At 45.2% G+C, this 16,303-nt stretch overlaps 1 protein-coding gene across 2 annotated transcripts in view; it reads right to left on the bottom strand.

The window, feature by feature from the left end:
• Window positions 1-16,303, bottom strand: part of ZZEF1 (zinc finger ZZ-type and EF-hand domain containing 1) — a 140,828-nt gene that overhangs the window by 121,405 nt on the left and 3,120 nt on the right. For both annotated transcript variants that reach the window (XM_050765152.1, XM_050765151.1), the window contains exon 2: window positions 906-1,050. In XM_050765152.1, the coding sequence (XP_050621109.1) occupies window positions 906-1,050 (145 nt within the window). The remainder of the gene's footprint in view (window positions 1-905; window positions 1,051-16,303) is intronic.

The following is a 16,303-nucleotide window of genomic DNA, read 5'->3' as shown; positions in this document are numbered from 1 at the left end:
GAGCAGTGGCGCAATCTCGGTTCACTGCAAGCTCCGCCTCCCGGGTTCCCGCCATTCTCCTGCCTCAGCCTCCCGAGTAGCTGGGACTACAGGCGCCTGCACCACATGCAGCTAATTTTCTTTGTATTTTCAGTAAAGACAGGGTTTCACTGTGTTAGCCAGACTGGTCTCAATCTGACCTTGTGATCCACCCGCCTCAGCCTCCCGAAGTGCTGGGATTACAGGCGTGAGCCACGGCACCCGGCCTGACCTCTTCTTATTATGCCTAATTTATACATCAGAATTTATCATAAGTATATATGTATCAGAAAAATATATAGTATATACAAGGTTGGGTACTATCCTTGGTTTCAGGCACCCACTGGGGGTGCTGGAACATCTTCCGCATGGGTAAGGAGGGACTGCTGTAACAGCTTTCTAAAAAAAAGCCACTAAGCGCTTACCACACGCCAAAAAAGAAACGCCCCAAATGTGAGGACACAGCAGAAATAACGCAGCAGGTCCCTGCCCTCATGGAACTATAGTATAGGAGTGAAGACAAACACTTTACTAATAACTGAATAATGAATTGATCAATTACAATGGTAATATGTTGCAAAAAGAAAGCAAGATGCTAAGAGAATGAACAGCAAAGGTCAAGGAGGGCTTCTGTAGCGAAATACAGAGAACCAATAAGGAAGGCGGCCACTTGACAAGGGTTCCTGTCATAAAACGGTACAACTGCTTAGCCACCACCGTAGCGGGGGATGAAGAAGATGACTATAGGAAATGCTAACTCAGATCACGTGCCTACTGAACACTGTTGGGGGAGTTTACTGCATGTGGCCACAGTTTTGCCTAATTTCAATCAGTAATAGGGCAAAGTTCACTTTGGTTCTGAGACAGCACTGAGATGGAAGCCTCACCTGGAACCAGAGAGCAGGCCTGTAGCTGTCTGATGATGTGGCTCAGCTCCCCCTGCAGATTAGCGCCACTGGAATTCTTGAGGGCCTCCAGCATGTTCTCCGCATCAACTGTCCCATCACCCTCAGCATCAAACTGGGCAAAGGCCTAAAGATAAGAGATGCAAGAAAATCAGAGCTGTTTCAAGTAACTCTTTCTTTTATTTAAAATTCTCAAGACCAGTGATTTATTTATTTTTGGTTTCGGGGAGAAGAGTCCATATATATCAATCAAAGATAAACTGAGAACAGGAACTCACTGTGCTTTGTAGGATGTATGTATGCAAGTACACACGTATACGCAATTTTATCATCTTATTTGCAATCCAACCTATATTCCAAGAGAATAACCATTTAGTAATCCAAGAGAGTAATTACACAGTAAGTCTCCTTCCCACTAAATAATTTCAGAAGGAAGCAGCCACCATCAAGTTTTTCAACCGGTTGCGAAGTGCCAGAATATAAAGAATTGGCTTAGAACAGAGGCTCGAGTTAGCTGGGCTTTTTCTTTTCCTTTTTTGAGACAGAGTTTCACTCTTGTCGCCCAGGCCAGAGTGCAGTGGCACGACCTCAGCTCACTGCAACCTCTGCCTCCCAGGTTCAACTGATTCTCCTGCCTCAGCCTCCCGAGTAGCTGGGATTACAGGCACCCACCACAACGCTCAGCTAATTTTGTCTTTTTATTATTTTTTTATTTTTTGTATTTTCAGTAGAGATGGGGTTTCACCATGTTGGCCAGGCTGTTCTCAAACTCCTGACCTCAGGTGATCCGCCGGCCTCAGCCTCCCAAAGTGCTGGGATTACAGACGTGAGCCACTGCATCCACCTGGGCTTTTTCTTTTAAATACTCTGTGGACACAAGAGCTAACTTGGTTTATCTGTTTCACAGACCTGTTGTCGCCAACCTTTAATCGTAATCTAACTTGCCTCTTGCCCATGTTGGGCCATCTGGGGAACCTGGACAGTAGAGATTTGGTTTAAATCTGCTCTATCACTCTCTGTTATGTGACCTTATCGAAGCTTCTTTACCTCCATAAGCCACAGCTTCTTGATCTGAAAGATGGAGCAAATATTGTCAAACTCACAGGCTGCTGCCTGGATTAAGTAACATTTGAACAGAGCCCAGTACAGTGAAAGCACATCGGCCCTGTAGCGTTCCCCTTCTCCTTTCTACCCTCACCCTCTGGTGTCCCTGACCCCCTTCCTTTACATCCTACAAGACTTACCTCACTTAGTAACTTCCCTCTCTCCCCAGATTTCAATCCCTTCCTCAACAATGCCTTCTGTCCTCCTGCTGATACACTCACTCACACATTGCCCTCACCATGCAATGCTTCAGGAGTCTTCAAGCCTCCTTTCCAAGTAACCCTCTCTCTTTCTTAAAACTCCTGCCCCTTTTTCTTATTTCTCTCCTCCATGAAATAGGAAAGCATCCCACTGAGGTTTCATGACTAACATAAATACCCCTATTTCCATCATAGACCTCTGAACAATGCAGTGTTTAAGAGGAACACATGCAAATTCCTGTATTTGGGTCCAAAAACCATGGGCATAAATGCAGTATGGGGGACAGTGAGCTTAGAAGCAGCATGGAAAAGCTTTATTTTCGCCTCTGTTCAACCTGGCAAGATTATCCAAAAAGTCAATAGGATCAAAGACTACACTAATCACGGTATAACATTCAAAAGGAGAGGAGGTATTATCTTTTTCTACTCTGACTAGACCCAATCAAGAAAGGTGAGTTTGGTTTTGAAGCCACACACCAAAAAGAAATGAATGGAAGGGATCAGAGGACAGAACCCACGATAGAGAGAAGACCAGAAACTGTGCCCTGTTGGGGGAATCTTAAGTGCGGGGAAAAGAGGCCCGGGAGTCACACAGTCCTGATGTGCTGTAATGGGGAGGAGGGAAGCAGCAGTTAAAATTAATGTCATTAATGTCATGAACACAAAGAAGGGAACAACAGACCCTGGGGCCTACCTAAGCGGGGAGAGTGAGAGGAGGGAGAGGAGCAGAAAAAATAACTACTGGGTACTGGGCTTAGTTGCAATGTGTGCAACAAACCCCCGTGACATGAGTTTATGTCTATAACAAAACTGCACATGTATCCCCAAACCTAAAAAGTTAAAAAATAAAAATATGAGGTCGGGCACAGTGGCTCATGCCTGTAATCCCAGCACCTTGGGAGGCTGAGGCGGGCGGATCACCTGAAGTCAGGAGTTTGCAACTAGCCGGGCCAACATGGCAAAACCCCATCTCTACTAAAAATACAAAAATTAGCCGGGCGCGGTGGTAGGTGCCTGTAATCCCAGCTACTCGGGAGGCTGAGGCCGGAGAATCGCGTGAACCCGGGAGGTGGAGCTTGCAGTGAGCCAGGCTCTCGCCCTTGCACTCCAGCCTGGGTGACAGAGTGAGACTCCGTCTCAAAAGCAAAAATAAATAAGTAAAAATAAAAAGCTGTTGAAAATTAAAATATCACAACAAAACAAAAATCTCAAAGGAAAGGGTGGAAGGTGAAGTTGACCAAAGTGCCCACAAAGTAGAGCCAAAAGACGAAACTATGGAAACTGGGAGAGAAAAGCGAAGGGAAATCAGGAGACCCGTTCAAGAGGTCCCACATTAAGTAACAGTTTAAGAAAGACGGGGCCGGGCGCGGTGGCTCAAGCCTGTAATCCCAGCACTTTGGGAGGCCGAGACGGGCGGATCACGAGGTCAGGAGATCGAGACCATCCTGGCTAACACCGTGAAACCCCGTCTCTACTAAAAAATACAAAAAACTAGCCGGGCGCGGTGGCGGGCGCCTGTAGTCCCAGCTACTCGGGAGGCTGAGGCAGGAGAATGGCGTAAACCCGGGAGGCGGAGCTTGCAGTGAGCTGAGATCTGGCCACTGCACCCCAGCCTGGGCGACAGAGCGAGACTCCGTCTCAAAAAAAAAAAAAAAAAAAAAAAAAAAAAAGACGGAACACAGAAAATGTAGGGGAGGAAATCACTTCCATTATGATTCAAGATAATTTCCCCAAACTGAAGGACATGAGTTCTGTGACTGCAGGGGCTGATCACACTACACACAGAATAAAAGTGAATCACAGTGAAATGTGTAAGACTGAGGAGAAAGAGAAGTCCTACTTAGAGGAAGAAGAAACAGTTTCTACGTCAAAGGTCAAGAATCCGAGTATCAGCAGTCACACGGGAGCCAGAAGGCAATGAAAGCAGCGACTGCAACATTCTGGGGAGGGCTCTTTCTAACCCAGAAGTCAACACTCAGCCAAAATCCCATCAGCTGTGAGAGAGCAGAATAAAACCATTCTTACACATACAAGGTTCTCGAAAGATGAACGACTTAATCCTCCTTTTTCCAGAGGATGCAGCCACCAGGATAAAGAAATATGCCAAGATAGGAGAAAAACGGGATCCCAACAAGAGAAAACGAATCCCCAGGATGATGGACCTTCTCAGATGACATCCGCACAGCAGACCTAGAGAGGAACAAATCTAGATTAAAGCAGATCAGGATTCAGGAAATACTTCCTTGAGAAGACACGAAGTTGATAGAATGCCCATGTGTTTCAATGTATTGAACGTTTCTGCTAGAGGAGATTTAGACAACTGGCAGAGAATCTGGAACTAAATTAATGATAAAAGACCAAAAATTAGGAAAATAAAAGTGCCTATTCAATTGTTAACTCCGAAGAAAATAAAAAGATGTATAAGAAAAAAAAAAAAAAAAAAAAAAGGCCAGATGCAGTGGCTCATGCCTGTAATCCCAGCACTTTGGGAGGCTAAGGTGGGTGGATTGCTTGAGTCCGGGAGTTCAAGACCAGTGTGGGCGATGTGGCAAAACCTCCTCTCTACAAAAATATACAAAAATTAGCCAGGCGTGGTGGCACGCACCTGTAATCCCAGCTAGTCGAGAGGCTGAGGTAGGAGGATCACTTGAGCCTAGGAGGTCGAGGCTGCAGTGAGCCAAGACTGTACCACTGTACTCCAGCCTGGGTGACAGAGCAAGACCCTGTCTCAAAAAAAAGAAAGAAAAACAAAAACATGGTACTGTATGGCACAGCAATGTAAAGAACTTACGTAATCATAGTAAGGTAAAGGTCAAAGGGAGATTTAAACAAAATGGACAGAATTGTAGCGGGAGGACAGGGGACGTGCATGCACGGGCAAGGATGGGAAGGTGAAAGACAACTGAAGTCTCATCGCTGATGGTGAAAATAAAATAGATAAAGCCTAAAACTGAGAACAATCACAAAGAACATAAACATATTACTTGGTAATACAGAGTTAAATACTCAAGAACCAGCTAGAGTTGAAAAGTAATTGTTCTTGGGGAATAAGACATTGGGGCAGGACAGTAGGAAACCAGTGTTTCTTGTTCAAGTCTTGTTGGCTATATACTGTGCGCATGTATAACTGATAAAAATAAAAGCCTACATTTTCTCCTTTTTTTTTTTTTTTTTGAGCCACCAGGCTGGAATACAGTGGTGCGATCCTGGCTCACTTCAACCTCTGCCTCCAGAATTCAAGCGATTCCCATGCCTCAGCCTCCCGAAGTAGCTGGGATTAAAGGCATGCACCACCATACGTGGCTAATTTTTGTATTTTTCGTAGAGCTGGGGCTTCGCCATGTTGGCCAGGCTGGTCTCGAACTCCTGGCCTCAAGTGATCCACCTGCCTTGGCCTCCCAAAACGCTGGGATTACAGGTGTAAGCCACCTCGCCTGGCCAAAACCAAAGTTTCCAGAGTGTCCAAACATGGGGATAGACTGAATGAGATTTAAAACTTTTCTTCTGAAGCAGTGTTATACTTCATCTCCTCTAAATAAATTTGAGCAGAAATGTACCAACACAAAAAGGTGAAGATCATTAACTGAAAAAAGGAGGTTACAAAAGAATAGTAGAGAATGATCTTACGTTAGTTTGAAGAAAACTAACTTCGAGATCAGCGTAATACTGTGCGTGTGTGTGTGTGTGTGTGTACACATAAAAAAGACCTGAAAGAATAAATATTAAAATGTTAATAGTGGACCAGATGAGGTGCCTCACGCCTGTAATCCTAGCACTTTGGGAGGCTGAGGTGGGTGGAACTCACTCACTTGAGGTTAGGAGTTCAAGACCAGCCTGGCCAACATGGTAAAACTCCATTTCTACTAAAAATACAAAAATTAGTCAGGCCTGGTGGCACACACCTGTAGTCCCAGCTACTCGGGAGGCTGAGGCACAAGAATCGCTGGAACCCGGGAGGCGGAGGTTGCGGTGAGCCGAGATCATACCACTGCACTCCAGCCTGGGTGACAGAGACTCCATCTCCAAAAAAATAAGATGCTAATAGTGGTAATATAATGTTTTGTATTTTCTTATTCTTGCTTATCTGTATTTTTAATTTTCTGAAATCTACATATATTGCTTTGGTAATAATAAAAAAGAATTTTTAAACATTAAGAAATTTTAAGCACAACCCAAATACAAAAAGTGGAGCAGGCCGGGCGCAGCGGCTCACGCCTGTAATCCCAGCACTCTGGGAGGCCAAGGTGGGCGGATCACAAAGTCAGGAGATGGGGACTATCCTGGCTAACATGGTGAAACCCCGTCCCTACCAAAAATACAAAAAATTCGCCGGGCATGGTGGCAAGCACCTGTAATCCCAGATACTCAGGAGGCTGAGGCAGGAGAATGGCAGGAACCCGGGAGGTGGAGCTTGCAATGAGCCGAGAGCACACCACTGCACTCCAGCCTGGACGACAGAGCCAGACTCCGTCTAAAAAAAAAAAAAAAAAAAAAAAAAAAAAGGTGGAGCCGGTGGGGGAAGGAGGAGGTGGCACAGAGCACAGCCTTGTATTCCCTGAGGCCCCGCGGTGTGACCACTACACTACCAGATACTAGCTCCTTCCCAACTTGTTCATATTATAGCATACTGAGAAAATAACGATATTTGTAAGACTCAACGTCTGAGGAGAGTAGCACAGCTATCATTCATTCGGTTGGGAATGACACACAGACTGGGAAACTCTGAATCAATATTTGGGCACTCGTTAAACGCCAGGCACTGAGTAGAGCATTTTACATGCTACAATGTCATTTATTCCTCATAACAGTAACAGTACTATTAACCTCCCCATCTTATAGTTGTACAGAGAGGTCAGGTAACTTGCCTGAGGTCACACAGCTGGTGTTTGCATCTAAGGCTCCAGGGTTCATGTTCTTCACCACAACTCCCTTCTCCTTCCTTTGACCAGATAACCCCTGGAGTTGCTTACCGTCTGGAGACCAAATGCTTAAAACCTCTTAGCGCCATTACTTTCCTCCATCTGTAAAACTTGCTTTCAGCACCTTTTGTCCAGGTGAACTCCTATCTACTCTAGAAGTGAGACGCACTCCCTCTAAATCTCAAGGTAGTGCTCAAGTCCTCCTTCCACCAAAACTTCCACACATCAAGCACTCCCTGCACCTCCAACTTCCTACACAATTCCTGCTGTGTAACGCTAATAAAAATTCTATACAACCACGGCTATAAAAATAAATCTTTTTTTTTTTCTTTTTGAGACAGGGTCTCCATGTACCACCCAGGCTAGAGTGCAGGAGCGTGATCACAGCTCACTGCAGACTTCATCTCCCAGGTTCAAGTGGTTCTCCCACCTCAGCCTCCTGAGTGGCTGGGACACGCTCAGCTAGTTTTTTATTTTTTTTGTAGAAACAAAGCCTCACTATTTACCCAGACTGGTCTCGAACTCCTGGTGTCAAGCAATCCTTCTGCTCTGGCCTGCCAGACTGCTGAGTTTATAGGCACGAGCCACTGTGCCAGGCCATTTTTGTTATTTTTAATAGATTCTATTGATTCGTCAATAGTTAATGAATATGATAAAAGGGATTTTCGAACAAAACAAAAACAAATAATTTTGGCTACGGAAAAAAATTACCACAGCTTTGTGAACAGCTTCACCAAATAATTATGTAATTTCCTAACACTCAGAAACTGACTGTCTTAAGAAAAGAAATGTTCAGGTTCGCTACCCAGGAGTCTGAGGTGGGACGATGACTTGAGCCTGCGAGTTCAAGGCTGCAGTGAGCTGTGGTCATACCGCTGCACTCCAGCCTGGGTGACAGAGACAGAAACTGGTTTTTGTTTTTTTAAGTATGTTTACATAGTCTCCCTAAACCTCAGCTTCCTCATTAAGCTTGGGTTTTCTTGACGGTAAAATGGACTTAGATGTGAAACTGGGTTTAGTGAGGATTAAGCAGGATAATAACGTAAACAAATTCTATAAACTAAGGAGTACCCTATGTTACCTATTGCCATCAGTTTTGAACTTTAAATGTATCTTCAAAATCCTGGCCAAAAGACTTCACAGAAGCCCATTTACTCATACATTCATTCAGCACTGTCTGGTAAGTTGCCATTATATATATGTGCACACACACATAATATTAATATTACATTATATAAATATTATATTATCTATAATACATATGTGTGCGTATGTATAATGGCAACTTATCAGATTATATGTTATATTAATATAACATACAATATGTAATATATATTACATACTATATGTAATATGTATTATATATTATATATTTTTTAATATATATATACCTGATCCTGTGCTTGGTTCTGTGGATACAAAGATGAATATGGCATACATAGTCCTTTCCCTTCAAAAACCTCTCAGCCTAGAAGACAGATCTGTAAACCAACAACAGCAGTGTAATAGGTGTGATAATTATGATACGAGAACTAAGAGTATCAACTATTTACAACAGCCAATGTTAGTCAGCACCAGGCAGAGTTCTAAGCCCTTCACACGGATCAACTCATATTTTCCACAACAACTCTAAAGGTAGGTACTACCTTTTTGCTGGTGAGGAACAGAGAGGTTAAGTATTTTGTTTAAGGCATATGGTGAGTACATGATGCAGCTTGAATGTGAGTCCTGGACTGATTCCAGATGCCACAATTAACCACTATACCAAGGGCCAACAGTCATTCCAGGGATGAGAAGTCCAGGACGGGGAGGGGCATTTGGGGAAATGGCCCAGAGAAAAACAACCCTTAAACTGCGCTTTAATGGATAACTAGGAGTTTGCAAGTATATGGTGAGGGAGAGGCAATCTCAGGTAGAGGGGACAGAGTGTGAGCATACATAAAGACTGCATGGCAGATGGTGAGAACTATAAACTGCCTGGTGTGGCTAGAAAGGAACAGGGCAGGTGATGCAGACAGAGCCAGAGGTCAGAATAAAAAAAGCCTGGCAGATCCAGGATAAAGAGCTCAGATATTACAGTAAGGGCACCATGGAGCCACTGGAGACTATTAAGGGTGGAGAGTGCTGATCACCCCAGATCTACATAAGTTCTCTTATATATGGGACCTACAAATCTCTTAAAGTATGTGCCTTTGTGCCGGGCGCGGTGGCTCACGCTTGTAATTGCAGCACTTTGGGAGCCCAAGGCGGGTGGATCGCTTGAACCCAGGAGCTCAAGACCAGCCTGGGTAACATGATGAAACCCCGTTTCTACTAAAAACAAAAAAATTAGCCTGGCGTGGTGGGGGGCACCTGTAGTCCCAGCTACTCAGGAGGCTGAGGCAGGAGAATTCCTTGAACCCGGGAGGTGGAGGTTGCAATGAGCTGAAATCACACCACTGCACTGCAGCCTGGGCAACAGAGTGAGACTCTATCTAAAAAAAAAAAAAAAAAAAAAAAAAAAAAAAAAAAAAAAAAAAAAGTGCCTCTGTACTGCCTGAATCCGTTCTCCAGTGTCTCTGAGATTGGTCAGTCACCTTCTGTTACACACCAAGAAACAATGCAATACTTTTTCTCATCAGTTACAATGTACTCTGATATTTTCTCTATTTTTTTTTTTTTTTGAGACGGAGTCTTGCTCCATCGCCAGGCTGGGCGCGATCTTGGCTCACTGCAACCTCCGCCTCCTGGGTTCAAGCAATTCTCCTGCCTCAGCCTCCCAAGTAGCTGAGACTACAGGCGCATGCCACCATGCTCAGCTAATTTTTGTATTTTTAGTAGAGACAGGGTTTCACCTTGTTGGCCAGGGTGGTCTCGATCTCTTGACCTTGTGATCCACCTGCTTTGGCCTCCCAAAGTGCTGGGATTACAGGCATGAGCCACTACACCTGGCTTGATATTTTCTATTCCATTCCATTCTGTTTCATTTTTTTAATAAGCAGGTTAAGACTCACTAAACAGATTTCCAACCCACTAAAGGGGCAGTATGAAACACACTGCCTTTGGAATGTGGGGCCCAAAACTCATCTCAGTACTCTAGGTCTAGTCTAACAGTGCAAAGCAGAGTAAGTCTACCTTTGCCTCCCTAAAACCAGAGTAACACTCCCTGTTTCCATGAAGCCAACATCCATCTCCACACAGATGCTACCTGGTCTGCTGTACTCTTCCTCTTCCTCCCTAATTCAGGGCTCTTCCTATACCACCTTCCCACTACGTGCTCTGCCACCCACATGACACTATTTTGGCAGCACCCAAGTGCAGGCACTATGACAGGTACCAGGTGGGAGACAAAAAGTTTAACAGTGTCAAACTAAAACAAGAAACCTGGATTACACGATTGTGACAGATTTACCACTTATTCTCCATGATGAGATCTGGAACAAGACTCTTGGCCTCCTGAAGTCTCAATTCGGCATCTTGCCCAACCTTTTTTCCCCCTAGCTTGTTGTAAGGATCCAAAAGATTATGAACAAGATGATGCCTAGTAAACTTCAAAAAAACATTATTACAGCCAGGTGCGGTGGCTCACGTCTGTAATCCCAGCACTTTGGGAGGCCGAGGATGGATCAGATGGATCACTGTCTCTACTAAAAATACAAAAAATGAGGGCGCGGTCTCAGGAGTTCGAGAGGCGGGCGGGATCCAGCCTGGCCAACATGTGAAACCCTGTCTCTACTAAAAATACAAAAAAATAGCCGGGTGTAGTCCTAGGGAGGCTGCAGGCAACCTGTAGCCGAGATCCCCAGCTACTGGGCAACAGCGTGAGACTCCGAGGGGTGTGGTAGCAGGCTGAAAGCACTCGGGAGGCTGAAACAGGAGAATTACTTGAACCCAGGAGGCAGAGGTTGCAGTGAGCAGAGATCGTGCCATTGCACTCCAGCCTGGGTGACAAGAGCGAGACTCTGTTTCCAAAAAAAAAAAAAAAAAAGGCCAGGTGCAGTGGCTCACACCTGCAATCCCAGCAGTTTGGGAGGCCAAGGCGGGCGGATCACAAGGTCAGGAGATTGAGACCATCCTGGCTTACATGGTGAAACTCCGTCTCTACTAAAAAAAATACAAAAAATTAGCTGGGTGTGGTGGCACACGCCTGTAGTACCAGCTACTCAGAAGGCTGAGGCAGGAGAATCGCCTGAACCCAGGAGGCAGAGGTTGTAGTGAGCCGAGATCGTGCCACTGCACTCCAGCATGGGTGACAGAGCAAGACTCCGTCTAAAAAAAAAAAAAAAAAAAAAACAGTTAAGTTATTACAATCTAGTTAGAAAGCCATATTGATCCACTTTGTGGACAAGAGACAGAAAAGTGGGCTGGCTGAACTACAGATTTCCATCTATTTGCCTTAGCCTGAGGACAGCATGAGAAAGGCTCAGGCCCTCATCCATTCCTGTTTAACCTCCTTAACCACTACTGGGATCAAGACCACGTTACATACATGAAAATGGTTACCAAAAGCCTCACAGACCAGGCCAGGAGCGGCGGACCACGCCTGTGATCGCAGCACTTTGGGAGGCTGAGGCGGGCAGACTGCTTGGAGCTCAAGAGCTTGAGACCAGCCTGGGGAACACGGCGAAACCTCATCTCTACAAAAAACACAAAAATTAGCTGAGTGTTTGGTGGTGGGCACATGTAGTCCCAGCTACTCGGGAGGCTGAGACTGGAGAGTCGCTTGAGGCTGGGAAGTGGAGGCTGCAATGAGCTGAGATCGCAACACTAGAATGCAATGCACTGGCTTAAATAAGAAGGCTGCATGGCGACTCCACTTGAAAGAAATACACTCCATCAGTCAAAAACTCTGGATCTGATCTTACTTCTGCCACTGACTGGGTGGGTCACATATCCAAGGCCTCAGGTTACTCATCTGTAAGAATGTCCTTGTCTACCTAGCACTTTGAGAGGCTGAGGCAGGCAGATCACTTGAAGCCAGGAGTTAGAGATCAGCTTGGCCAACAGGGCGAAACCCCATCTCTACCAAAAATGAAAAACACATATATATACTAGCCGGGTGTGGTGGTGCACGCCCGTAGTCCCAGTTACTCAGGAAGATGATGCAGGAGAATCACTTGAACCTGGGAAGCGGAGGTTGCAGTGAGCTGAGATTGTGCCACTGCACTCCAGCCTGGGTGACAGAGCAAGACTCTGTCTCAAAAAAAAAAAAAAAAGAAAGAAAGAAAGAAAAGAATATCCTTATCTAAAATAAAGTATTTAAAGAGCTGTAGGTTGGGTGCAGTGGCTCATGCCTGTAATCCCAACACTTGGGGAGGCTGAGGCGGGTGGTTCACCTGAGGTCAGGAGTTTGAGACCAGTCTGGCTAACATAGTGAAACCCCCATCTCTACTAAAAATACAGAAATTAGCCAGACATGGGGGCAGGCGCCTGTAATCCCAACTAATCGGGAGGCTGAGGCAGGAGAATCGCTTGAAACCGGGAGGCGGAGTTTGTAGTGAGCCGATACTGTGCCACTGCACTCCAGCCTGGGCGACAGAGTGAGACACCGTCTCAAAAAAAAAAAAAAAAAAAAAAAAAAAAAGACTGTTATAGAGGCTGGAATAAACATCTTGGAACTGAACTACAACCATAGAAAACAGTAACAGTACCAATTACAACACTTACTGAGCACTGAGCAGGTGAGCTTGTTTTAATGGGTGAGGCAACTGAGATGCTGTGGTCAAGTAAGTTGACCAAAGTCACCTGGCTTGAGAATGGTGGAACTAGAACTTGCTCACAAGCAGGTTGGCTCGAGGCCCAATTCTCAAGCTCAGTCTAAAGAACAGCAGAATGAGCAGACTCGTAACATGGCAAACCTGCTGATGCTGTGACAAGCTAACTACACCCGCCCAGGTTGTTATGAAAGGGGTCCCTTTTTGGAGGAGGGGAGGGGCAGCTTGCAGGCAATGAGTACCAAGGTCCCAGCCGGTTCAGGCTCTAGACTAGGTGCTAAAGTATCATTCTCAAGATGTGCCATGCCCTCTCACTTCAGTATATTTGCATATGCTATGCCTTCCAAACGAAGTATCCCCTTCTTCCTTTGCCAGGCAAATTCTTCCAGCCTCTCAAGCCTTGTTTTGGTGAAGCCTTTCTCAAACTCCATGCTGCTGGTAAGTGCTTCTCTGTGGTCCTTGAAATTGGAGTGGGCTTAGGATGGAGCAAGGAGCAGACAGGAGAGAATGAGAGCAAAGGACAAAATTCCCACACACGGGAAACAGGATAATACAGTGGCTGCTTAAAGAGCACTGGGAGACAAGGGTAGAAGGTATAAGAGTGTAAAGGCTGCTCCACTATTCAGATGGGATTCTGAAGGCAATGGGGAGCCACTGAAGTTTCTAAAGCAAGGCAGTACCATGGTGAGGTGGTATTCTGGAAATCAGGGAGAGACAAAAGAGCTGTGTGGCCTTTCCTCCAAAGCTCTCCTAGGTCATGAATTTCTCCAAAGAAACCAATACCATCAACTCTCCCACAGCAAAGCACGCAAAGCCGAAGTGAGCAAAAATAATCTCCACTCGGCCGGGCGCGATGGCTCAGGCCTGTAATCTCAGCACTTTGGGAGGCTGAGGCGGGCGGATCACAAGGTCAGGAAATCGAGACCACCCTGGCTAACATGGTGAAACCCCGTCTCTACTAAAAAATACGAAAAATTAGCTGGACGTGGTGGTGGGCACCCGTAGTGCCAGCTACTCAGGAGGCTGAGGCAGGAGAATGGCGTGAACCTGGGAGGTGGAGTTTGCAGTGAGCCAAGATTGCGCCACTGCACTCCAGCCTGGGCGACAGAGACTCCGTCTCAAAATAATCATCATCTTCATCATCATCATCATCTCCACTCACCAAGGATCTTTCCTGTACTGCCTTATCACCATCCACAGCCAGCCATCCCTTACCAAAGACATCCTGTGTACAATGGTAGTGCAGGCAGGTGGCTGGCGGCCTCAGCCTAGCTGCACGACAAAAGGCCAGACGGTATGCTCCAAGTGCCAAAGGGGAGCCTCAGGTGTAGGGCTGGAAACACCATTAAGGAGACACTATCTTAATCAAGCCACAGAAGACATGGTGCTGACCAGGTGACAGTGCCAAGGTGGGGAATCTTCAAGAACTGACAGCAAGGTCCATACACAGGACAAAGCGGGCATCCCACTAGCCAGCACAGGGCTCGTGCAGGGGGAAGATAAATTAGGTAAGGGAGTTAGGGACAAAGCAGGTATCCCACTAGCTAGCACAGGGCTGGTGCAGGTGGGGAAGGGAAATTAGGTAAGAGAGGTAGGCTGATGTATGGGGTTCAACCAATTCAGACAAATACAGATTTGGTCCCTCAGGTAGTGGAGAGCCGAGGGCTCCCGGCTGAGGGCAAGACAAGCTGGCAGCCTGCTGTTGCTTTAAGGTGCACACACACAGCTCTTACAGTCTATAGTCTTAAAAGGGCGGATAATCACATCTGCATATTCCTGCGGGCAGAGTTCCTGGGCTCAAAGCCATTCTAAATAAGTTGACTAATACTTTTCACATAATAATACGAAGATGGGCATAGGGCTTTTCTACAAACTTCCTGTACACCCAAAAGTGCCTAAGAACTTTTTAAAGTTTTCACGAAAACCGTATTTAACTGTTTCCTTCAATGTCAAGAAATATTTTATTATTAAAAGGTTACAGACTGAATATAAAATACTAGGTTTGAGTGTGTGTGGACTACAACTTCCACAGTCCCCCAAAGCACCTGGGCATTGGCAGCCACCCGGGACTGCGCTAAGACGATGAACAGAGATGAATCAAAAAGGCCCTTCCGTTACAGCTTACCACCCCACGAATTTCACAAAGCAGGCACCAAAACTATGTGGCAAATTAGTAAAACAGGACCTATTCATATGAAATTTCACTTTAGGGCCATCTGTTATCACCCTGTGCTCAGCACACTTTTCTGCCCTAGATTTTCTAGAATCATACTCTAAGGGTATAAATATCTAATCTATAACCTCTGATGTGAAATAAGAACTTAATTTTAATTCTATTTCCCCTCTACATGGCAGTCAATTAAATATTGCTCCCTGTGAACACACTGAAGAGTCCTTTCTCCCTGGACCACACCTACCACGAGAAAAGGTGTGTTGTACTATAAAATGATAAGGCTTCAGACTTTGGTCCATGGTCCAACTCCAAGAACTTCTTCATAATACCTCCTCAAGTAACTGAGGTCACAGGAATTTGAAAGCAAGACAGCTGTGTGGACACTAATGGCAGTGTAAGCTGGGAAGCCAAAGAAGAAACATGGAACACTTGGAAACTCTCAGCACTATAATAAACCATGCACAGCCATGGCAATTGTTCTACCATGTCAGCTCTTATAAAAATGAATGACAGAAACAACTTGTCATTCTAGTTGCTACCATAAAGACATTCTATTATTTCACAAGCCCTTCATCTTGTAGTAAAATACAGCAATATACTCTCAAAAGCTTAGATGTAGATTAACAACACAGAATTAACTGTGTAAGTATACACGAAAGCATATACTTACTCAAGTCTAAGGACAGACATTTTTAAAGCACGGAATCAAATGCATGGCTAATTCTTGTATTGTTTGGCTAGTCCTAACTTACTAGTCCTTACAGACAGAGCAGCCATCGTGAGATTATAGAGAGAGGGTAGCCACTGTGAGATTATCACGATCAGGTTTTTAAACCTAGGCTAAGCCTCACTCACAGAATTGTATGACCTAGCTATGGGAATCAAAGACTGCCAAATATAACTCAATATTTTCTCTCCCCTTCCTCGATAATTAAGTCCTGAGTTTTAGCTGAATATATGGCCATGGAAAAAGAATCCCAGCCTCTCCCACAGCTGAATGCAGCCATGTGACTGAATTTTGGCCTATGGGATGTAAGCTGTGCCCGTAAGAGAGTGAGCATAGCTCTCTCCTTCCGTTTTCCCTTTCTTGCTTGTTGGAATGTGGAAAATGACAGGAGAAGGAGTCAATAGAATTACCAAGTGGAAGATGTCTGTGGAGGATGACAGCACAAGATGGATGAAGCCATGTCCCTAATGATGATAAAACTGCCACATCAACCCTGGACTGCCTACCTGAACATTTTCATAAGAAAGCAGCCTCTCTGTTTTAACCACTGGTGCATTAGGTTTT

This window comes from Macaca thibetana, chromosome 16, assembly GCF_024542745.1.
Source record: "Macaca thibetana thibetana isolate TM-01 chromosome 16, ASM2454274v1, whole genome shotgun sequence".
NCBI lineage: Eukaryota > Metazoa > Chordata > Mammalia > Primates > Cercopithecidae > Macaca > Macaca thibetana.
This window is presented reverse-complemented; position numbering and strand designations above follow the sequence as displayed.